Source organism: Physeter macrocephalus, chromosome 2 (genome assembly GCF_002837175.3).
Source record: "Physeter macrocephalus isolate SW-GA chromosome 2, ASM283717v5, whole genome shotgun sequence".
Lineage (NCBI taxonomy): Eukaryota > Metazoa > Chordata > Mammalia > Artiodactyla > Physeteridae > Physeter > Physeter macrocephalus.
This window is the reverse complement of record NC_041215.1, coordinates 38,609,138-38,633,282: the sequence shown is the minus strand read 5'-3', so window position 1 is coordinate 38,633,282 and position 24,145 is coordinate 38,609,138. Positions and strand designations below refer to the sequence as shown.

The following is a 24,145-nucleotide window of genomic DNA, read 5'->3' as shown; positions in this document are numbered from 1 at the left end:
CACTCACACACACACAACCACACACAACTTCTTTATCCATTCATGTGTCAATGGACATTTGAGTTACCTCCATGTCTTGGATATTGTAAATAGTGCTGCAGAGAACATTGGGGGTGCATATATCTTTTCAAATTATGGTTTTCTCAAGGTATATGCCCAGAAGTGGGATTGGTGGATCATATGGTAATTCTATTTTTAGATTTTTAAGGAACCTCCATACTGTTCTCCATAGTGATTGTACCAATTTACATTCTCAACAGCAGTGTAAAAGGGTTCCCTTTTCCCCAAACCCTTTCCAGCATTTATTGTTTGTAGACATTTTGATGACGGCCATTCTGACTTCTGTGAGGTGATACCTCATTGTAGTTTTGATTTGCGATTTTTAAGGAACCTCCATACTGTTCTCCATAGTGATTGTACCAATTTACATTCTCAACAGCAGTGTAAAAGGGTTCCCTTTTCCCCAAACCCTTTCCAGCATTTATTGTTTGTAGACATTTTGATGACGGCCATTCTGACTTCTGTGAGGTGATACCTCATTCTAGTTTTGATTTGCATTTCTCTAATAATAAGCAATATTGAGCTTCTTTTCATGTGTTTTTGGTTATCTGTATGTCTTCTTTGGAGAAATGTCTATTTATGTCTTCTGCCCATTTTTGGATTGGGTTGCTTGCTTTTTTGATATTGAGCTCATGAGCTGTTTGTATATATTAGAGATTAATCCCTTGTAAGTCGCATTGTTTCTAAATATTTTCTCTCATTCTGTTGATTGTCTTTTCGGTTTGTCAATGGTTTCCTTTGCTGTGCAAAAGCTTTTAAGTTTAATTAGGTCCCATTTATTTATTTTGTTTTTATTTTCATTACTCTAGGTGGTGGATGCAAAAGGATATTGCTGCAGTGTATGACAGAGTGTTCTGCCTGTGATTTCCCCTAAGAGTTTTATAGTATCTGATCTTACATTTTAGGTCTTTAATCCATTTTGAGTTTATTTTTCTGTATGGTGTTAGAGAATCTTCTAATTTCATTCTTTCATATGTAGGTATACAGTTTTCCCAGCACCACTTATGGAAGAGACTGTCTTTTCTCCATTGTATATTCTTGCCTCCTTTGTCATAGATTAATTGACCATAGGTGCATGGGTTTATTTCTGGGCTCTCTATCCTGTTCCATTAATCTATATTTCTGTTCTTGTGCCAGTACCATACTGTTTTGATGACTGTAGCTTTGTAGTATAGTCTGAAGTCAGGGATTCTGATTCCTCCAGCTCCATTTTTCTTTCTCAGGACTGCTTGGGCTATTTGGGGTCTTTTGTGTCTCCATACAAATTTTAAGACTTTTTTTTTGTTCTAGATGTGCAAAAAATTCCATTGGTAATTTGATAGGGATTGCATTGAATCTGTAGATATATATTGCCTTGGGTAGTATAACCATTTGACAATATTGATTCTTCCAGTTAAGAATATGGTATATATTTCCATCTGTTTGTGTCATCTTTGATTTCTTTCATCAGTGTCTTATAGTTTTTGGAGCACAGGTCTTTTGCCTCCTTAGATAGGTTAATTCCTAAGTATTTTATTCTTTTTGATGCAGTGGTAAATGGGACTGCTTCCTTATTTTCTTTTTCTGATCTTTCATTATGAGTGTATAGAAATGCAAGAGATTTCTGTGCATTAATTTTGTATCCTGAAACTTTACTGAATTCATTGATGAGTTCTAGTAGTTTTCTGGTAGCATCTTTATGATTTTCTAAGTATAGTATCATGTATTCTGCAAAAAGTGACAGTTTAACTTCTTTTCCAATTTGGATTCCTTTTATTTCCTTTTCTTCTCTGACTGCCATGGCTAGGACTTCCAAAACTATGTTGAATAAAAGTGTTGAGAGAAGACATTCTTGTCTTGTTGCTGATCTTAGGGAAAATGCTTTCAGTTTTTCACCATTGAGCATGACGTTAGTTGTGGGTTTGTTGTATATGGCCTTTATTCTGATGAGCTAGGTTCCCTTTATGCCCAGTTTCTGGAGAGTGTTAAATGATAAATGGGTGTTGAATTTGTCAAAACCTTTTTCTGCACCTATTGAGATGATCATATGGGTTTTATTCTTCAATTTGTTAATGCAGTGTGTCACGCTGATTGAGTTGCAGATATTGAAAAATCCTTGCATCCTTGGGATAAGTCCCACTTGATCATGGTGTATGATCCTTTTCATGCATTGTTGGATTTCGTTTGCCAGTATTTTGTTGAGGATTTTTGCATCTATATTCATCTGTGATATTGGCCTGTAACTTTCTTTTTTTGTGGTATCTTTGTTTAGTTTTGATATCAGGGTAATGGTGGCCTCATAGAATGAGTTTGGGAGTGTTCCTTCCTCTGCAATTTTTTAGAGTAGTTTCAGAAGGATAGGTGTTTAAATGTTTGTTAGAATTTGCCTGTGAAGGAATCTGGCCTTGGACTTTTTTTGTTGGGAGTTTTAAAATCATAGTTTCAATTTCAGTACTTGTGATTGGTTTGTTAATATTTTCTATTTCTTCCTGGTTCAGTCTTGGGAGATTTTACCTTTCTAAGAATTTGTCCATTTTTTCTATGTTGTCCATTTTATTGGCATATAGTTGCTTTTAGTAGTCTCTTAAGATCATTTATATTCCTGTGGTGTCCATGATAACTTCTTTATCATTTCTCATTTTATTCATTTGAGCCCTCTCCCTGTTTTTCTTGATGCATCTTGCTATAGATTTATCAATTTTGTTTAGCTTTCCAAAGAACCATCTTTTAGTTTCATTGCTCTTTGCTATTGTTTGTTTTCATCTCTATTTCATTCATTTCTGCTCTGATCTTTATGATTTCTTTCCTTCTACTAACTTTCAGTTTTGTTTGTTCTTCTTTCTCTAGTTACTTTAGGTGTAAGGTTAGGTTGTTTATTTGAGATTTTTCTTGCTTCCTGAGGTAAGATTTTATTGCTATAAATTTCCCTCTTAGAACTGCTTTTGCTGCATCCCCTGGGTTTTGGATCACTGTTCATTTGTTTTCATTTGTCTGTAGGTAGTTTTTTATTTCCTCTTTGATTTCTTCAGTGATCCATTTGTTGTTTAGTAGCATATTGTTTATCCTCCACGTGTTTATGTTTTTTACAGTTTTTTTCTTGTAGTTTATTTCTAACTTCATAGCGTTGTGGTCAGAAAAGATGCTTGATATGATTTCAATTTTCTTAAATTCACTGAGGCTTGCTTTATTGCCCCACATGTGGTCAATCCTTGAGAATGTTCCATGTGCACTTGAAAAGAATGTGTATTCTTCTGCTTTTGTATGGAATGCTCTATAAATATCAATTAAGTCCATCTGGTATAATGTGTTATTTAAGCCTTGTGCTTCCTTATTGATTTTCTGTCTGGATAGTCTGTCCATTGATGAAAGTGGGGTGTTAAAGTCCCCCACTATTACTGTGTTACTGTCATTTTCTCCTTTTATGGCTGTTAGTGTTTGCCTTATATTTTGAGGTGCTCCTATGTTGGGTGCATATATATTTACAATTGTTATATCTTCTTGGAATAACCCTGTGATCATTATGTAGTGTCCTTCTTTGTCTCTTGTAACAGTCTTTATTTTAAAGTCTATTTTGTCTGATATGAATATTGCTACTCCAGCTTTCTTTTGATTTCCATTTGCATGAAATACCTTTCTTCCATCCCCTCACTTTCAGTCTGTATTTGTCACTAGATCTGAAGTGGGTCTCTTACAGACAGCATATATATGAGTCTTGTTTTTGTATCCATTCAGCCTGTCTATGTCAGTTGGTTGGGGCATTGAATCCGTTTACATTTAAGGTAATTATAGATATGTATGTTCTTATTGCCATTTTGTTAATTGTTTTGGATTTGTTTTTGTAGGTCTTTTTTTTCTTCCCCTCCTCTTTTGTTCTCTTCTCTTGTGATTTGATGACTAACTTTAGTACTGTGTTTGGATTCCTTTTTTCTTTTGTGTGTGTGTATCTATTGTAGATATTTGGTTGTGGTTACCATGAGGTTTTGATATAGCACTCTCTATATATACAATATTGTTTTAAGTTGCTGTTCTTTTAATTTCAAATGCATTTCTAATATCCTGAATTTGTACCCTCCTCTTCTCACAATTGCTGGTTTTGATATCATATTTGTTTGTGGGTGATGTTTACTGTATGTTTTCCTCTACTGGTGAGCTTTTCCATTCTTAATTTTCTTGTTTCTAGTTGTGGCTTTTTCTTTTCCACCTAGAGAAGTTCCTTTAGCATTTGTTGTAAAGCTGGTTTGGTGGTACTGAATTCTCTTAGTTGTTGCTTGTCTGTAAAACTTTTGATTTTTCCATTGAATGTGAACAAAAGCCTTGCTGGGTCCTTCTACTGTGCCATCTTGTCTCCAACCTCTTTCCTGTTGTTTTCTACCAGGACATCTCAGTTTCTCTCCTGGGGGTTCTAGCCATGAGTCCTGTCATTCCTGTAAGAGACAGTCCTGCCAGCCTTCCTTAATTGTTATTTGTCTTGCACTCACCTGAGCTGTCCTTCCCATGGTCCTAGATCGGACGTCCATTGTAGTGGCTACATGTCAAGCAGCAAGGACTGTGCCCTCTTGCTCAGAATGCAGAAGAAGTGCTTCATATTTTTTTGGATGAATTGATATTATGGTATTTAAATTTAAATGTATATATTTAGATGAGAGTAATTAAGAGGTACAAACTTCCAGTAACAAAATAAATGAGTCACAGGGATGAAATGTACAGCATGAGGAATATAGTCAATAATAATGTAATATCTTTGTATGGTGACACATAGTAACTAGACCTACTGTGATGATCATTTTGCAATGCACAGAAATATCAAATCACCAAGTGGTGCACCAGGAACAAATATAGTGTTGTAGGTCAATTATACTTCAAAAACAAATAAACAAACAAACAAACAAAAACAAGTTCATAGTGAAAGATCAGATTTGTAGTTGACAGAGGTGGGGTGTGGGAAAGTGAGAATTGGATGAAGGCAGTCAAAAGTTACAAACTTTCAGTTATAAGCTAAATAAGTACTAAGAAAATGTGCAGCATGATTAATATAATTAACAGTGCAGTATATTACATAAGAAAGTTGTTAAGAGAATAAATCCTGAGTTCTCATCACAAGGAATAAATTTTTTTTTCCTTTTATTTTGTATCTATGAGATGATGTATGTTAACTAGACTTGTGGAAATCATTTCATGATGTCTGTAGGTCAAATTATTATGCTGTATACCTCAACCTTACACAGTGCTGTATGTCAGTTATATCTCAATAAAACTGGAAGAAAAAAATAAGAATGATATAATGCTTTTGTTTAAGAATGTCAACATAGGCTAGCAATTACATCCTTGGGAATTATTTTTAATTGGGATGACACATATTACATGTTAAATTAAGATTTATGAGCGAGTCACATTTTTTTCAGAATTCTTTGGCAGCATGGCTGAGGTGACCAGTCCAGAGGCAGGTACTCAGCTGGTTCTTCTGCAGAGCACTGTGTGCTGAACTGACTCAAGGCACATTTCAGGGGGTGAAGGAACAGCTGTCTTAGGACAATGTCAGACAGGAAGAGGCTGTTTTGAGGAAAAGGCCATATGCAGAACCAAAGCCAAACCAGTCGTCTCAGGGGAACATTGAGGGTCCTGGCTCAGCCTGATAGGCAGTGTGTGTGGCCCTGGCAGGCATCCCCACGAGTCCTGAGGTTGGCAGCAATCTGACCTCAACCTGTGTTCCTTCCTGTGGTGGGGATGCCTTGGGGCTCAGCTGGGATTTGTCCAAACAGATCCTTTTCTTTTTTCTTTTTTTTTTTTTTTGCGGTACACGGGCCTCTCACTGTTGTGGCCTCTCCCGTTGTGGAGCACAGGCTCTGGACACACAGGCTCAGTGGCCATGGCTCATGGGCCCAGCCGCTCCACGGCATGCGGGATCTTCCCGGACTGGGGCACGAACCTGTGTCCCCTGCATCGGCAGGCGGACTCTCAACCACTGCGCCACCAGGAAAGCCCAGAACCTTTTCTTATACCTACAAAATTCTCCACGTCTACAGGGCCATGACCCTAGAATATCCATTGTCTAAGACTGAAAGCAGTTTGCTTTGATGATGTTTGAAAGACCTGGAAATTGATTCCTTTAATACTTGCCCAATCCTGGACCCCGCCTTAGAGTTTGCTGTGGCTGATAACTCTGTGACCCACGTCAACAGGCCTGACAACACGGGTCCCCTCCTGCTGAACCCTCCTCTTTCCACTCTCCCTTTATTCCCTAAACATTTTGCCTGTCATGACTATCATTATGTTTATCTCTGTGCATTAAATGTCAGCTCCCTTCTGCTTATTTGACTTCACTGCCTTCACTTGGCAAAGCCCTGCTGAAGTAGGTGACATAGGTGAGGCCCACCACCCACCTACTGGCCTCGCGTGCACAGGCAGAGGACCAAGCACCCAGGCTGCCATCTGGCTTCACAACCACAGCCCTTCCTCAAGGGGCCTCATGTGCCCATGCCTCTCGACCACTTCTGCACGCCCTTCATCTCTTCAAGCCCCCAGCACCTCCCCTTCCTTCCTTGAGTTGATGACCTTGCTTCCCATTTGTGAGGAAATGAAAACAATCATGTGGGGGCTTCCACAAATAATGAGCTCTGTGCCCCAGGGCGTGCTGCCTTCCTCCAGCTGTTTGGGGGAATTCCTGCCCTTCACCTGCTGCCAGATCCCACAGTTCTCCCCTGCAGAATTTATTTTTCAGTCTCCACTGGATCATTATTATTGGTTTCCAAATATGCTGCCCTTTCTTCTCTCATTAAGACTCTCACGGGGTCATACACTGCAGCTGGCTCCCTCCCCTTCCTTTGCTCCTGTGACAGCAAACTTTGAAAATGTTGTCTACCCTTGCTGTCCTAGTCTCACTGTAACTTCTCTTCTCTTTTCTCTTGACCCCAATCAAGCATTTCTCTCACAATCCACAGACACAGTTGCCTCCAAAGCTGCGATGACCTCTCAGTATCCACTCTCATGAGAGATCCCGTAATGCCCCTTGTTCTCTCCTAACTTGGCTTGACAGCAACGACAATGTGTCCTGGATGCAACCTCTCTTCTCCTTAAAACTCTTTCCCTGTCTGGCTCTACTAGGTTCTCCTTCTATCCATGATGTCACTTCCTCTCAGTCTCGTCCATGAACCCCTTCATCTTCCACCCCCCAAACGCTGGACTCAGTTCTGGCCACTACACTCTCTAGACTTATTGTGAGTTGTCTTCTCTAAACTCATTCTCTAAATGGCAACTACACCCGACCACTCCTGGGCTTCTCTGCAGACATGGAGGCTTAATATCCAGCTGCCTCTCTTACCTCTACTCTACTGGGATATGCCAGGTGTCTCAATCTAAACATTGACCATGAATCCATCCTTCCCCAATCTTCCTCATTTTCATAAATAACAATAAAATTCCGTTTTCTCAGTTTCTAAGACCACACATCTTAGAACCTGCCTGATTCCTTGCTTTCTCTTATGCCCTACAGCCAGCTGTATTTCAAAGCTTCTAAATCTGGCCAGTTCCCACCAACTCCACCACTGCCCCTAAATCTAACCAGTATTTCCCTCTCGTGTCACCTCCAAGTTGTCCTCTTTGTTTCCAGTCTTGCTCCACCCCTGAGCATCTATTCTCCACAGAGGATTCCCACCTCACTCAGCAGAAGTCAAAGTCTTGCAGTGGCCTACGTATCTTACAGATATGGCCACTGTGTCCTCTGTGATCTCACCCCATCACTCTTCTCCTTGCCCACATTGCTCCAACCACACTGTCTTCCTTAGTTTCCCTTGGACATGTCTAGCAAGGTTTTGCCTCAGGGCCTTTGCACTTCCACCTCCTTCTTCCAGTGATTCTCTTCACACAGATCATTGTGGGCTTGGTCCTGCTTCCTCACCTTTATTGAGTTTTTGTAAAATGTCACCTTCCCAGTGCAAAATTGAACACCCAGTCCCACTTTTGCTTTATTTTTCCCATAGCACTTTATACCACCCAACATTTTACTTATTCATTATTTTGAGCTCTTTAGTTGTTTAATGTTTAATTTCAAGTCAATTCATATAGTTTAAAGTGCTAAATCAGTCTGGAATTCTTACTTAAAAAACAGCACCTTTATCCCATCTCTTTGTCTCACAGAAAACCTTTTTCATCATTAGCTGCTTTTTAATTTTATTTCTTGTTGCCTGAGTGATGTTACCTGTGTTTCTGCTCCTTTTGTGGTTTTGTCCTCTTTTGCCTGAGCCCTAGAGTCTCTCCATTTGTCTGTTTGAAGAGGCAATGACATCCTGAAGTTCAGTAATTTGGTGCCATATTTCATAAGGGATAATTGTCTGTAGTTTTATTTTCTTGCAGTGTCTTTATCTGGCTTGGATATCAGAGTAATGCTGACCTCATAGAATGAGTAAGGAAATATTTCCTCTTCAGGTTTTGGAATAATTTGGTAAGTATTAGTGTTAACATTTCTTTAAATGTTTGGTAAAATTCACCAGTTTGGAAGAGTTCCTTCCTTTTCAAAAATTTGGAAGAGTTTGAGAAGCATTCGCATTAATTCTTCTTTAAATGTTTGGTAGAATTCACCAGTGAAACCACCTGGTCTTAGGCTTTTCTTTTTTGGGAGATTTTTGATTCCTGATTCAATCGCATTACTAGTTATGTGTCTATTCAGATTTTCTATTTCTTCCTGATTCAGTGTTGGTAGGATGTATGTTTTGAGGTCCATTTTCTCCAGGTTGTCCGCTATGCTGTATAATTGTTCATAGTAGTCTCCTGTGATCCTATGTGTTTCTAGGTGTTATAATACCTCCTTATTCATTTCTATTTATTTGAGCTGTCTCTTTCTTTTATTATTCTAGTTAAAGGTTTGTCAATTTTGTTTCTTTTCAAAAAACCAGATCTTAGTTTTTATTGATCTTTTTTTATTGGTTTTCTAGTCTATTTCATTTATTTATGCTCCAATCATTTGTTTTTCTTACTTTGCTAATTCTGGGATTAGTTTGCTTGTCCAGTTCCTTGAGGTGTAAATAGTTAGGTTGTTTATTTGAGATCTTTCTTTTTTCTTAATGTAGGCAGTTATTTTTATAAACTTCATCTCAGAACTATTTTTGCTGTATCCCATAGTTTTTGGTATGCTGTGTTTCCATTTTTGTTTGTCTAGATTTTTTTAAACATCTTTATTGGAGTATAATTGCTTTACAATGGTGTGTTAGTTTCTGCTTTATAACAAAGTGAATCAGCTATACATACATATATATATATATATATATATATATATATATATATATATCTCACATTATCTCCTCCCTCTTGCATCTCCCTCCCATCCTCCCTATTCCACCCCTCTAGGTGGTCACAGAACACTGAGCTGATCTCCCTGTGCTATGTGGCTGCTTCCCACTAGCTATCATTTTACACTTGGTAGTGTATATATGTCCATGCCACTCTCAAACATTGTCCCAGGTCACCCTTCCCCCTCCCCGTGTCCTCAAGTCCATTCTCTATGTCTGCATCTTTATTCCTGTCCTACTCCTAGGTTCTTCAGAATCTTTTTTTTTTTAGATTCCATATATATGAGTTAGCATACAGTATTTGTTTTTCTCTTTCTGACTTACTTCAGCCTGTATGACAGAATCTAGGTCCATCCAACTCACTACAAATACCTGAATTTCGTTTCTTTTTATGGCTGAATAATATTCCATTGTATATATGTGCCACATCTTTCTTATCCATTCATCTGTCAGTGGACACTTAGGTTGCTTCCATGTCCTGGCTATTGTAAATAGAGCTGCAATGAATATTGTGGTATATAACTCTTTTTGAATTGTGGTTATCTCAGGGTATATGCCCAGTAGTGGGATTGCTGTGTCGTATGTTAGTTCTATTTTTAGTTTTTTTTTTTTTTTTTTTGCGGTACGTGGTCCTCTCACTGTTGTGGCCTCTCCCGTTGTGGAGCACAGGCTCCGGATGCGCAGGCTCAGCAGCCATGGCTCACGGGCCCAGCCACTCCGCAGCATGTGGGATATTCCCAGACTGGGGCACGAACCCGTGTCCCCTGCATTGGAAGGTGGACTCTCAACCAGTGCGCCACCAGGGAAGCCCTATTTTTAGTTTTTTAAGGAACCTCCATACTCTTCTCCATAGTGGCTGTATCAATTTACATTCCCACCAACAGTGTATGAGGGTTGCCTTTACCCCCCACCCTTTCCAGCGTTTATTGTTTGTAGATTTTTTTTGATGGTCATTCTGACTGGTGTGAGGTGATACCTTATTGCAATTTTGATTTTCATTTCTCTAATGATTAGTGATATTGAACATTCTTTCATGTGTTTGTTGACAATCTGTATATCTTCTTTGAAGGAATGTCTATTTAGGTCTTCTGCCCATTTTGGATTGGGTTGTTTGTCTTTTTGATATTGAGCTGCTTGTAAAATTTGGAGATGAATCCTTTGTCAGTTGCTTCATTTGCAAATATTTTCTCCCATTCTTAGGGTTGTCTTTTCATCTTGTTTATGGTTTCCTTTGCTGTGCAAAAGCTTTTAAGTTTCATTAGGTCCCATTTGTTTATTTTTGTTTTTATTTCCATTTCTCTAGAAGGTGGGTCAAAAAGGATCTTCCTGTGATTTATGTAAGAGAGTGTTCTTCCTATGTTTTCCTCTAAGAGTTTTATAGTGTATGCCCTTACATTTAGGTCTTTAATCCATTTTGAGTTTATTTTTGTGTATGGTGTTAGGGAGTGTTCTAATTTCATTGTTTTACATGTAGCTGTCCAGTTTTCCCAACACCACTTATTGAAGAGGCTCTCTTCTCTCCATTGTATATTATTGCATCCTTTACCAAAGATAGGGTGACCATATGTGCATGGGTTTATCTCTGGACTTTCTGTCCTGTTCCATTGATCTATATTTCTGTTTCTGTGCCAGTACCATACTGTCTTGATTACTGTACCTTTGTAGTATAGTCTGAAGTCAGGGAGCCTGATTCTTCAAGCTCCGTTTTTTTTTCTCAAGATTGCTTTGGCTATTCGGGGTCTTTTTGTGTTTCCATACAAACTGAAATTTTTTGTTCTAGTTCTGTGAAAAATGCCATTGGTAGTTTGATAGGGATTGCACTGAATCTGTAGATTGCTTTGGGCAGTATAGTCATTTTCACAATGTTGATTCTTCCAATCCAAGAACATGGTATATCTCTCCACCTGTTTGTATCATCTTTAATTTCTATCATCAGTGTCTTATAGTTTTCTGCATTTCTTTTGTCTCCTTAGGTAGGTTTATTCCTAGGTATTTTATTCTTTTTGCAGTGATGGTAAATGGGAGTGTTTCTTTAATTTCTCTTTCAGATTTTTCATCGTTGGTGTATAGGAATGCAAGAGATATCTGTGCATTAATTTTGTATCCTGCTACTCTAGGAAATTCATTGATTAGCTCTAGTAGTTTTCTGGTAGCATCTTCAGGATTTTCTATGTATAGTATCATGTCCTCTGCAAGCAGTAGCAGTTTTATTTCTTCTTTTCCAATCTGGATTCCTTTTATTTCTTTTTCTTCTCTGATTGCTGTGGCTGAAACTTCCAAAACTATGTTGAATAATAGTGGTGAGAGTGGACAACCTTGTATTGTTCCTGATCTTGTAGGAAACGTTTTCAGCTTTCCACCATTGAGAACGATATAGGCTGTGGGTTTGTCATAGGTGGTCATCATTATGTTGAGGTAAGTTCCCTCTATGCCTACTTTCTGGAGCATTTTTATCATAAATCGGTGTTGAATTTTGTCAGAAGCTTTATCTGCATCTATTGAGATGATCATATGGTTTTTCTCCTCCAATTTGTTAATATGGTGTATCACATTGGTTGATTTGCGTATATTGAAGAATCCTTGCATTCTTGTGATAAACCCAACTTGTTCACAGTGTCGGATCCTTTTAATGTGCTGTTGGATTCTGTTTGCAAGTATTTTGTTGAAGGATGTTTGCATTTATGTTCATCAGTGATATTGGCCTGTAGTTTTCATTTTTTGTGACATGTTTGTCTGGTTTTGGTATCAGGGTGATGGTGGCCTTGTAGAATGATTTTGGGAGTGTTCCTCCCTCTGCTATATTTTGGAAGAGTTTGAGAAGGATAGGTGTTACCTCTTTTCTAAATGTTTTTTAGAATTCGCCTGTGAAGCCATCTGATCCTGGGCTTTTGTTTCTTGGAAGATTTTTAATCACAATCTCAATTTCAGTGCTTGTGATTGGTTTGTTTATATTTTCTATTTCTTCCTGGTTCAGTCTCAGAAGGCTGTGCTTTTCTAAGAATTTGTCCATTTCTTCCAGGTTGTCCTTTTTTCTTTTTTGGCATATAGTTGCTTCTAGTAAGCTCTCATGATTCTTTGTATTTATGCAGTGTCAGTTGTTACTTCTCCTTCTTCATATCTAATTCTATTGATTTGAGTCATCTCTTTTTTTCTCTAGATGAGTCTGGCTAATGGTTTATCAATTTTGTTTATCTTCTCAAAGAACCAGCTTTTAGTTTTATTGAACTTTGCTATCATTTCCTTCATTTCTTTTTCATTTATTTCTGATCTGATCTTTATGATTTCTTTCCTTCTGCTAAATTTGGGGTGTTTTTAGTCTTCTTTCTCTAATTGCTTTAGGTGTAAGGTTAGGTTGTTTATCTGAGATGTTTCTTTTTCTTGAGGTATGATTGTGTTGCTATAAACTTCCCTCTTAGAACTGCTTTTGCTGCATCACATAGTTTTTGGGTCATTGTGTTTTCATTGTCATTTGTTTCTAGGTTTTTTTCTTTTTTTGATTTTCTCTTTGATTTCTTCAGTGATCTCTTGCTTATTTAGTAGTGTATTGTTTAGCCTCTATTTTTTGTAATTTTTACAGCTTTTTTTTCCTGTACTTGATATCTAGTCTCATAGCATTGTGGTTGGAAAAGATATTTGATACGATTTCAATTTTCTTAAATTTACCAAGGCTTGATTTGTGATCCAAGATATGATCTATCCTGGTGATTGTTCCATGAGCACTTGAGAAGAAAGTGTAATCTGATGTTTTTGGATGGAATTGCCTACAAATATCGCTTAAGTCCATCTTGATTCTTTCTCTATTTGCATTTTGGGTGATCTGTCCATTGGTGAAATTGGGGTGTTAATGTCCCCTACTATAATTGTGTTACTGTCGATTTCCCCTTTTATGGCTGTTAGTATTTGCCTTATGTATTGAGGTGCTCCTATGTTGGGTGCATAAATATTTACAATTGTTCTATCTTCTTTTTGGATTGATCCCTTGATCATTATGTAGTATCCTTCTTTGTCTCTTGTAATAGTCTTTATTTTAAAGTCTATTTTGTCTGATATGAGAATTGCTATTCCAGCTTTCTTTTGATTTCCATTTGCCAGCAATATCTTTCTCCATCCCCTCACTTTCAGTCTGTATGTGTCCCTAGGTCTGAAGTGGGTCTCTGGTAGACAGCATATATACAGGTCTTGTTTTTTAATACATTCAGCCAGCCTACGTCTTTTTGTTGGAGCATTTAATCCATTTACATTTAAAGAATTATTGATATGTATGTTCCTATTACTGTTTTCTTAATTGTTTTGGGTTTGTTATTATAGGTGTTTTCCTTCTTTTGTGTTTCCTGCCTAGAGAAGTTCCTTTAGCATTTGTTGTAAAGCTGGTTTGGTGGTGCTGAATTCTCTTAGCTTTTGCTTGTCTGTAAAGATTTTATTTTCTCTGTTGAATCTGAATGAGATCCTTCTGAGTAGATTAATCTTGGTTGTAGGTTTTTCCCTTTCATCACTTTAAATATGTGCTGCCACTCCCTTGTGGCTTGCAGAGTTTCTGCTGAAAGATCAGTTGTTAACCTTATGGGGATTCCCTTGTATGTTAATTGTTGCTTTTCCCTTGCTGCTTTTAATATTTTTTCTTTATATTTAATTTTTCATAGTTTGATTAATATATGTCTTGGCATGTTTCTCCTTGGATTTATCCTGTATGGCACTCTCTGCACTTCCTGGGCTTGATTAACTATTTCCTTACCCATATTAGGGAAATTTTCAACTATAATCTCTTCAAATATTTTCTCAATCCGTTTCTTTTTCTCTTCTTCTTCTGGGACCCCTATAATTCGAATGTTTGTGCATTTAATGTTGTCCCAGAAGTCTCTAAGACTGTCTTCAACTCTTTTCATCGTTTGTTCTTTATTCTACTTTGCGGTACTTATTTCCACTATTTTATCTTACAGGTCACTTATTCGTTTTTCTGCCTCAGTTATTCTGCTATTGATTCCTTCTAGAGAATTTTAAATTTCATTTATTGTGTTGTTCATCATTGTTTGTTTGTTTAGTTCTTCTAAGTCCTTGTTAAAAGTTTCTTGTATTTTCTCCATTCTATTTCCACAGTTTTGGATCATCTTTACTATCATTACTCTGAATTCTTTTTCAGGTAGACTGCCTATTTCCTCTTCATTTGTTTGGGCTGGTGGGTTTATAGCTTGCTCCCTCATCTGCTGTGTATTTCTCTATCTTCTCATTTTGCTTAACTTACTGTGTTTGGGGTCTCCTTTTCACAGGCTGCAGGTTTGTAGTTCCAGTTGTTTTTGGTGTCTGCCCCCAGTGGGTAAGGTTGGTTCACTGTGTTGTGTCAGCTTCCTGGTAGAGGGGACTGGTGCCTTTGCTCTGGTGGATGAGGCTTGATCTTGTGTTTCTGGTGGGCAGGACTGTGTTCAGTGGTGTGTTTTGGAGTTCTGTGACCTTATTATGATTTTCGTCAGCCTCTCTGCTAATGGGTGGGGTTGTTTTCCTGTCTTGGTAGTTGTTTGCCATAGGGTGTCCAGCACTGTAGCTTGCTGGTCGTTGAGTGGAGCTGGGTCTTAGAGCTGATATGGAGATCTCTGGGAGAGCTTTCACCATTTGATATTACATGGATCCAGGAGGTCTCTGGTTGACCAATGTCCTGAACTCATCTCTCCCTCCTCTGAGGCTCTCGTCTGACACCTGACCAGTACATGAAAACCCTGTCAGCCACACAGCTCAGAAGTAAAGGGAGAAAAGCAGAAAGAAGAAAAGAAAACAAAATAAAATAAAGTTATTAAAATAAAACATTAAAAAATTATTAAAAATAAAAATTTTTTAAAGTAATTAAAAATGAAAGAAAGAAAAAGAGAGCACCCAAATGAAAAAACAAATCCACCAATGATAACAAGCACTAAAAAGTATACTAAAAAAAAAATAACTGGACTGACAGAACTCTAGCACAAATGGTAAAAGCAAAGCTATACAGACAAAATCACATAAAGAAGCAGACACATACGCACTCACAAAAAGAGAAAAAGGAAGGATATATATATAAAAAGGAAGATAACAAACAAATCAATAAACAAATCTACCATTGATAATAAACTTTAATTACTAAACTAAGATAAACATAAAACCAGAAACAAATTAGATGCAGAAAGCAAACTCCAAGTCTACAGTTGCTCTCAAAGTCCACCACCTCAATTTTGGTATGATTCGTCGTCTATTCATGTACTCCAGAGATGCAGCATACATCAAGTTGATTGTGGAGATTTAAACTGCTCCTCCTGAGGCTGCTGGGAGAAATTTCCCTTTCTCTTTTTTGTTCGCAGAGCTCCTGGGGATCAACTTTGGATTTTGCCCCACCTCTGTGTGTACATCGCCTGAGGGTGTCTGTTCCCTGCCCAGACGTGATGGGGTTAAAGTAGCAGCTGGTTATGGGGCTCCAGCTCACTCAGGCCAGGGGGAGGTAGGGGTATGGAATGCAGTGTGAGCCTGTGGTGGCAGAGGCTGGTGTGACATTGCAACAGCCTGAGGTGTGCCGTGCGTTCTCCCGGGGAAGTTGTCCATGGATCACGGGACCCTGGCAGTGACGGGCTGCACAGGATCCTGGGAGGGGAAGTGTGGATAGTGACCTGTGCTTGCACACAGGATTCTTGGTGGCTGCAGCAGCAGCCTTAGCGTTTCATGCCCATCTCTGGTGTCCACGCTGATACCTCCAGATCTCACCTGTCTCTGGAGCTCGTTTAGGCAGTGCTCTGAATCCCCTCTCCTCACACACCCTGAGAAAATGGTCCTTTGCCTCTTAGACAGTTCCAGACTTTGTCCCGGACTCCCTCCTGGCTAGCTGTGGTGCACTAGCCCCATTCAGGCTGTGTTCACACAGCCAACCCCAGTCCTCTCCCTGGGATCTGACCTCTGAATCCCGTGCCTCAGCTCCCAGCCCCCATTCACCCCAGTGGGGGTGAGCAAACAAATGTCTCAGGCTGTTGATTGCTGTTTGGCACCAATCCTCTTTGTGGGGATCTCTTCGCTTTGCCCTCTGCACCCCTATTGCTGTGCTCTCCTATGTGGCTCTGAAGCTTCCCCCCACCACCCCCTTCTCCACCAATGAAGGGGCTTTCTAGTGTGTCGAAACTTCCTCTTTCACAGCTCCCTCCCAGAGTTGCAGGTCCTGTCCCTATTCTTTTGTCTCTGTTTTTTCTTTTTTCTTTTGCCCTACTTGGGTACATTGGGGAGTTCCTTGCCTTTTGGGTTGTCTGAGGTCTTCTGCCAGCATTCAGTAGGTGTTCTGTAGGAGTTGTTCCACATATAGGTGTATTTCTGAAGTATTTGTGGGGAGGAAGATAATCTCCACGTCTTACTCCTCCATCATCTTGAAGGTCTGTCTAGATATTTTTTGATTTCCCTTTTGATTTCTTCTTTGACCCACTGATTCTTCAGGAGCATGTGGTTTCATTTCCATATATTTGTGAGTTGTCCAGCTTTCTTCTTGTTATTGATGTCTAGTTTCACACCATTGTGTGAAATTGTAAAAGATCATTGGTATGATTTTTTTCTTCTTAAATTTCTTAAGACTCGTTTTGTGACTTAATGTATGATCTATCCTGGAGAATGCTCAGTGTGTGCTTGAGAAGAATGTGCATTTTGCTGCTATTGGATGGAATGTTCTGTATATGACTGTTAGGACTATTTATTTTAAAGTGTAGTTTAAACCCAATATTTCTTCATTGATTTTCTGTCTGGATGATCTTTCTTTACATAGGGCATTGAAATCCACTGATCTGTTAATAGTTGCTTAATATAGTTAGGTGCTCTGATGTAGGATGCACATATATTCACAATTGTAAAAGCTATCAATGAATTGACTCCTTTATTATTACATAGTGACTTTTTTGGTCTTTTAACATTTTTTGACTTAAAGTCTATTTCTTCTGACATAAAAAATCTACTTCTGCATTCTTTTGGTTTTCATTTGCATGGAATATCTTTTTCCATCACTACACTTTGAGCCTATGTGTGTCCTGTGGCAGCATATAGCTGGGGCTTGTTTTTTTTCATTTGTTTGTTTTTCTTTTTCTTTTTTTTTTTAAATCCATTCAGCCACTCTGTGCCTTTTGATTGGAGAATTTAATCCATTTACACTCAAAGTAATTGTTGATAGGTAAGGACTTACTATTGCTGTCTTGTTAATTGTTGTTTTCTGGCTATTTTGTAGTTCCTTTGTATCTTTCTTGTTGTCTTCCTTTGTAAATTGATAATCTTCTGTAGTGGTATGTTTTCATTCTCTTCTCTTTATCTTGTGTGTATATGCTATAGGTTTTTATAGTGTGGTTACCCTGAAGCCTTAATAAAATATCTTATAACAGTCTATTTTAACTAATGACTCAACTTTAATTGCATACAAAAAATCTATCATTTTACTTCACACTACATTTAATGTTTTTGGTGTCACAATGTACATCTTTTAATCTTGTGTTTTCATTAACAAGTTACTATAACTATAGTTATTTTAATACTTTCATCTTTTAACCTTTATACTAGGGTTAAGTGATTCACACATCACCATTACAGTGTTAGAGTATTCTGAATTTGACTGTATACTTAACCAGTAAATTTTATACTTTCCTTTTTTCATGTTATTAATTAGCATGTTTTCATTTCAGCTTGAAGAATTTTCTTCAGCATTTCTTGCAAGGCTGGTCTAGTGGTAATGAACTCCCTCAGCTTCTGTTTGTTTGGGAAAATCTTTATCTTTCCTTCATTTCTGAAGGACAGCTTTGCTAGGTAAAGTGTTTTTGGTTCACAGGTTTTTTTTCTTTCAGCACTTTGAATATATCATCACATTCTCTTGTGAATTGTTAAGGTTTCTACTGAGAAATCCACTGATAACCTTGTGGGGGATTCCTTTGTATGAGAGAAATTTATTTTCTCTTGCTGCTTTTAAAATTCTCTCTTTGTCTTTGATTTTAGACACTTTTATTATAACATGTCTTAGAGAAGAATATTTTAGATTGAAATTTTGGGGTGATTTATTAGTTTCATGAACTTGGATTATCAAAATCTTCCCCCAGATTTGGGAGTTCTTAGCCATTCTTTCTTTCTTTTTTCTTTTATTCTGTGGTACGCGGGCCTCTCACTGTTGTGGCCTCTCCCGTTGTGGAGCACAGGCTCTGGATGCACAGGCTCAGCGGCCATGGCTCACAGGCCCAGCCGCTCCACGGCATGTGGGATCTTCCCGGACCAGGGCACGAACCCGTGTCCCCTGCATCGGCAGGTGGATTCTCAACCACTGCGCCACCAGGGAAGCCCACCATTATTTCTTTAAGTAAGCTTTCTGCCCCCTTTCCTCTCTTCCCCTTCTGGGACTACAATGATACATAGGTTTTTTTCTGTAGCCTTTTTTCATTTCTCTTCATTCTCTTTTCTTTTTGCTCCTCTAATTGGATAATTTCAAATGACTTGTCTTTGAGGTCACTGATTCTTCTGCTTAATCCAGTCTGTTGTTGAAGTTCTCTATTGAATTTTTCAGTTCAGTCATTGTGTTCTTCAGCTCCAAAATTTCTGTTTGGTTCTTTTTAATGTTTTCTGTCTCTTTGTTGAACTTCTCATTTTGTTCTTGTTTTGTTTTCCTATTTTTTCTAAATTGTTTACTTGAGTTCTCTTGTAGCTCTCTGAGCATCTTTAGAACAATTATTTTGAATTCTGTGTCTGACAACTCCTGAATCTCCATTTCTTTGGGGTCAATCATTGGAAGTTTACACTCTTTCTTTGGTGAAGTCATGTTTCCCTGATTCTTCTTGTTCCCTGTAGCCTGGCACAAGTGTCTGCACATGTGGAGAAGCAGCCATCTCTTCCAGACTTTATGGAAAATATCTTCACCTGCAGTTGGGGGCATGCTTGAGAGTACCATGACCTGAGCACAGGGCACCAATTGTGAGGGCATGTGGCAGCTTTAGTTCCAGAGTGCATGGTGATTTGTTGGCTCAGCATGCTGGAGTCCACATCATTGATACTGTGTGGTCCTTGGTGAGTGGTGTGGATGGTCCACAGAGACTGCAAGGACTATTGTGGTCCTCAGTGGTGCCTCCAGTTCCTGCAGCTAGGGACCAGCATTGATGAAAGTGGTGATCAGAGCTGGTGGTGTACATACACTTGGCTGCAGGGGCCAGCAGCAGGTGCCTGTGTGGTGGCAAGGGCCAGTTACAAACATGCATATACTGGTGGGGTTCTGGTGAAGCAGCAAGGACTGCAGCCACCTGTAGTTGCACTGGAAGCTGCAGGGGCCCTGCTCTTGGTGTATACTTCCATAGCTGCTGGTTCTTGCCATGGGTACAAGGCAGTGGAGGCTAGTTTTGGGAGTCAAACTGGGGTCATGCAGGTGTACAGTTGGAGGGGCTAGCTACAGGTGAGCAGAGTAGTATAAGCCAGTGACAGGATATAGAGCTGAACCAGGGCCCACAAGCAACTGTGAGGGCCTTGGCTATTTGTGGTACAGTCCTGTGGCTGCAAGATCTTGCCACAGGAGTGGCAAATGGAAGTCAATGACTGGTGTCAGTCCAGTGGTGCATAAGAGCACAGCTGGAGGAGCTAACCCTGAGCAGGTGCATGGGGGTGGTCACCTGAAGGATTCTAGGCTGGTATCTTGCATTTTCACAGCTGTTTCTGTGGGCTGGCTACTGGTCCTGGTCCCAGGCTATGGTGGGGCCTTATGTGAGGGACTGGGAAGGGACTCAGATGGCTTGTATCGGTGAACACAAATACTTGTGGGGCATAAACCAGTAAAATTTTCAGGAGGTCTGCAGCAGCTGTGCTGGTCATTGGTTTCTTCAGTGGTGAAAGCTAACAGAATCATCTATAGAGCAGGTCGCTGGAAGCCATAGTAACTCCTAGTGTGAGGCTGACACTGGTAGTCCTTGTTCTTAACTGCTTCTATACAACTCAAGTTTGACAGTTTCTGGCTGGGGTGAAACAAAAGTCGGTCCTTTGTGCAGTTCCCTGAAAGGCTGGGGAAATAGGTTTGCTCATCCTGCTTTCTGTTTCCCAGTGAGGGGAATTATTTCTAAATAGGAAGTTCCCACGTGGTGCTGAGCAGTGTTGGCTTGGGGAATGGGATGATGCAGGCAAAATGAAGCTTTCTGGGACCTGGTGTGAAGCCAGTGAGACAACAACCCATTCTTGTAGGGTGTGGAGTAGGGACCTGACCAATGCTGTTTTCCTTCCCTTTTGTGTGGTTATTCTCAAGTTTTTTGTTCCACTATGTTGCTGAAGTTTCTTCAGAGGACTCTAGATCTCTCCCAGGGCTTTTTTTGGTGGATAGCTTTCTGCAGCCATCAGCCTATAACAGAATCTGCTACTTGTAACTATATGGTTTGGAACAAGTGCACAGGAACAGTTGTTTTGATTTTTAGTAGCACTAGGGTCAAGGACCCCTTCCAACTTTTACACCTCAGTACCCCTGACAAGGGCCCAGCATCCTGTGCTTAGTTGTTCCAAGTCTGTCTCTTCGAGCCAACTAGCACATGAAGTCCTTTAGAGTGGAGGTTGGCCTTTTCTGACAACATGCTGCTTGGTGTGTATGGTGCCTGGTGGCCACACTGTGTGTGTGTTTGCTCCACTCATTGATGACTGGGTGCTAGGAGAAGCCCTACTTTGCTCGTTTCTCCAAAGAACCAAGACTTCAAGTCTGAAATTGCCTCTGTGACAATAATTGGGTTCATCATGAGACAACAGAAGCAAGGATTGAAATGTGCCATGGGGACTGCTCAGGGGCCCCCTCTGACAGGAATTTCTGTTTCTTTTGAAGTAGACTTCCCAGGATGTTACTCATTTCTCTTCCAGTAAATATTTGGGGCTACCGAGAATGAAAAAGTGAACTGAAATTTTCCTTGGACCCAGCTAATAGGAAGGGCTCTTTCTCACACCCTACAAGGCAACTCTGGAGAGCTTTTGGCAGGACTGGAAGAGGATTGTGTACCATAGGTGCATAGGTCTGTGGGTTGGCCACAGCCCATTGGTCAGGGTTGTGTTGGGGCTTATGGGGCTCTTCCACATGTCCTCCCTCTGGGGACACCAAGAGGTGCCAATACTTCCTGGGATTTGCTCTTCTCATAGCCGAACCTGAAGCTTCAGAGAGGCTTACAGTAACATGGGGTGCTTCTGTCTAGTCCACCCACTGGTCAAACAAGCCACTGGCCAACCCCAGAGTCAGTGGGGTGGGGAAGTAGATCTATCTGTTTCACTGGAGACCACTGCAGAAGGCATGCAAGTGAAGTCGTATTGCAGAGATAAAAGGATGGGGAGTGATCCAATCTTCCCAAATAAGCAATGAGGTGTTGCTTTTATGACATCAGGAAACCTGGTGTCCAGTAGAGTGTAGTTCTATTGTCCCCTAATTCTCTATAGCAAATGAAATCACATGTCATTTACATATCTCCACATTGTTTTTATCTTTCTGTCTGCGATTTTGGGTAGTCCTTTCCAGATGGGTTACTGTTGGAGCCCTCCTCTTCCTGCTCTTTACAGAGGTTCACACAAGGCAACTGCTCCAAGGCAGCAGGTCCAGGGGTCCCTCCTTAACCTCTAATGGGTTGCTCTGAGGTACCTAACAGTGAAACCATGGACTAACATCTCCTGAGCATGCTGGAAGCAGGTCCAGTGACTACATCTTCTTCTGTCCTTCATTAGAAACATGAGCCACAAGGGGGCATGTTTTGGGAACACAAATTTCTCACAGAAACGTCACAACTGCTACGTGTTTTACTGATTACTATAATGTGAAATTTATCCCTATTAGAAAGATGCCCTGGATGTTGTCATGATTTACTAGAGAATACTACTTCCTAGTCATTGAATCTGATGCTTTTTACATTCTGAACATCAGCAGGTGTGGGATGACTGCACAGAGGCAGTGGTGAGAAATGGTTTAGCATCGGTTTACCTGCATGCAGTTTGGAATCAGAGAACTGATTCTGGCTTGGCCACTTACAAGATCTGTGTCTGTGTCTCGATGTCCTTATCTATCAATTGAGGGTATAACATACACACCTGGAGGAAGTTTGAGAATTAAATAAGATGATGTATGCATGGAGTTAGTGTAGGACTTTATCCACTGTAGGGCTAATGAATGCTGGTTAGATGGTTGTGGTCCCAAGCACTGTGTTAGATTCTATGCGACTTCACCCCATTTAGGAACCCACAGCAGCAGCTGGAGAAGGAGCTGAGGAGAAGGGGGACCGGTTGGTCATATGGCTGGAAACAAAGAATTACTGATGGGCTCAAACTCAAGGTTTTGTGGATTCCAAAGTTTGCTTTGTTTTCGTTTTGAACATCCTGTGCTCCATACAGTTTGACTGCTAAAAAAGTGCTTTGGATTTTGCAAGTTGGTCATAGAATGTGCAACTCCTCTGGGCTTCCATGGACCTGATATCAGTGTCCTTTTTCTCCACAGATTCCTGTGCTCCTGAACCTGAGCAGAGACCCTGAGGTCAGCCTGCCTGTGCCACCGCTCATGTATGCCCTTGCCCTCGGCGCCTGCCTGGGAGGTAAGGCGGTGTTAATGCATTTGAGGGAGGGCCCCCTGACACAGTGGTGAGCCTGAAGTGATGATTAATGCATGCCAAATTGAAAGTAAAGTAAGAATAGTCCAGATGATTTCCTGAGTGGAAACCCATCTTCACCTTTGACTGGAGCAGTTCTAGGCATACTCAGCTCCTCTGCAAGGCCTGTCACTTCTCACTCTCTGCAGAACTGCCCCTGACATTCTAAGTCTGTGGCCTGAGGATGATCACTATGACATCTCAAAGTTAACCTGCTCCCACACTGCATGCAGATGTGGCTTAGGTTTAGAAACAGATATTGAATCAGAAACCATCCCCAGTGGCAGCTTCTTATTCTCTTTTTAAGGAGAGTGTGTTGGGGGGGGGGTGAAGTGATGAATGAGTAAGCTAAGAAGTAGAGACTCTAACCTAAGAGTAAGAAGAAAGAGTTTAGGGCTTCCCTGGTTGCTCAGTGGTTGGGAGTCCGCCTGCCGATGCAGGGGACACGGGTTCGTGCCCCGGTCTGGGAGGATCCTGCATGCTGCGGAGTGGCTGGGCCCGTGAGCCATGGCCGCTGAGCCTGTTCTCCGCAACGGGAGAGGCCACAGCAGTGAGAGTCCTGCGTACTGCAAAAAAAAAAAAGAAGAAAGATTTTTAAAAATTCTTTTTGGCTGGAGGAGTGTGTTGTCCTGTGCAGTCACTGAAAAGCCAATTAGAAAATGTTGGGAGAGACTAACCTCTGGTGAGTAAACACAAAGGCTTTGGATGTGATTGTATTTTGAAGGAAGCCTAATCACCTTTGGGAACACAAGAGGATTGTGAGAATCTTAGATAAACACACTAGATACCTTTTAAGTTTTTATTTTTACATCCAGGTATTCTTAGATAGTATAGCTTTCTCTTTTCTTTGATTTGTCTCAACTATTAGATCAACAGCTTTCTTTTTAGTTTATCTTCTTGTTTGTAAAGGGGGATTAATGTCATTCAGTGAAGTTGCTGTGATTTCTGGAGAGCTAATTCACCTAATCCAGCAACTGAGGCCTCACGTTCTGAGTGCAGGGTTGTTAAAATGTCCCCCATCTGAGATCAGCCCCAGGGAAAGCAATAACTGCATTCACAGCTACATTTAATATCAGTGGTAGAAACAGAATCCAAAGACACTTGGAAATGTGTCCTCTGTGTGGAATTTTGTTCATTAAACCTTATTGAGCATCTTCTATACCCTGGCATTGTCCTTCAGAGTGGGGAGACAGTCACCTAAGCTAAAATTATAACATAAAGGTATCCTCTCATGGCCAC

The 24,145-nt window shown here is 40.1% G+C and overlaps 1 protein-coding gene across 1 annotated transcript in view; it reads left to right on the top strand.

Moving 5' to 3' along the window:
* OCA2 (OCA2 melanosomal transmembrane protein) overlaps positions 1 to 24,145 on the top strand; it is a 252,521-nt gene that overhangs the window by 205,232 nt on the left and 23,144 nt on the right. The window contains exon 22 of the mRNA XM_024117107.2: positions 22,759 to 22,852. Coding sequence (XP_023972875.1) covers positions 22,759 to 22,852 — 94 coding nt within the window. The remainder of the gene's footprint in view (positions 1 to 22,758; positions 22,853 to 24,145) is intronic.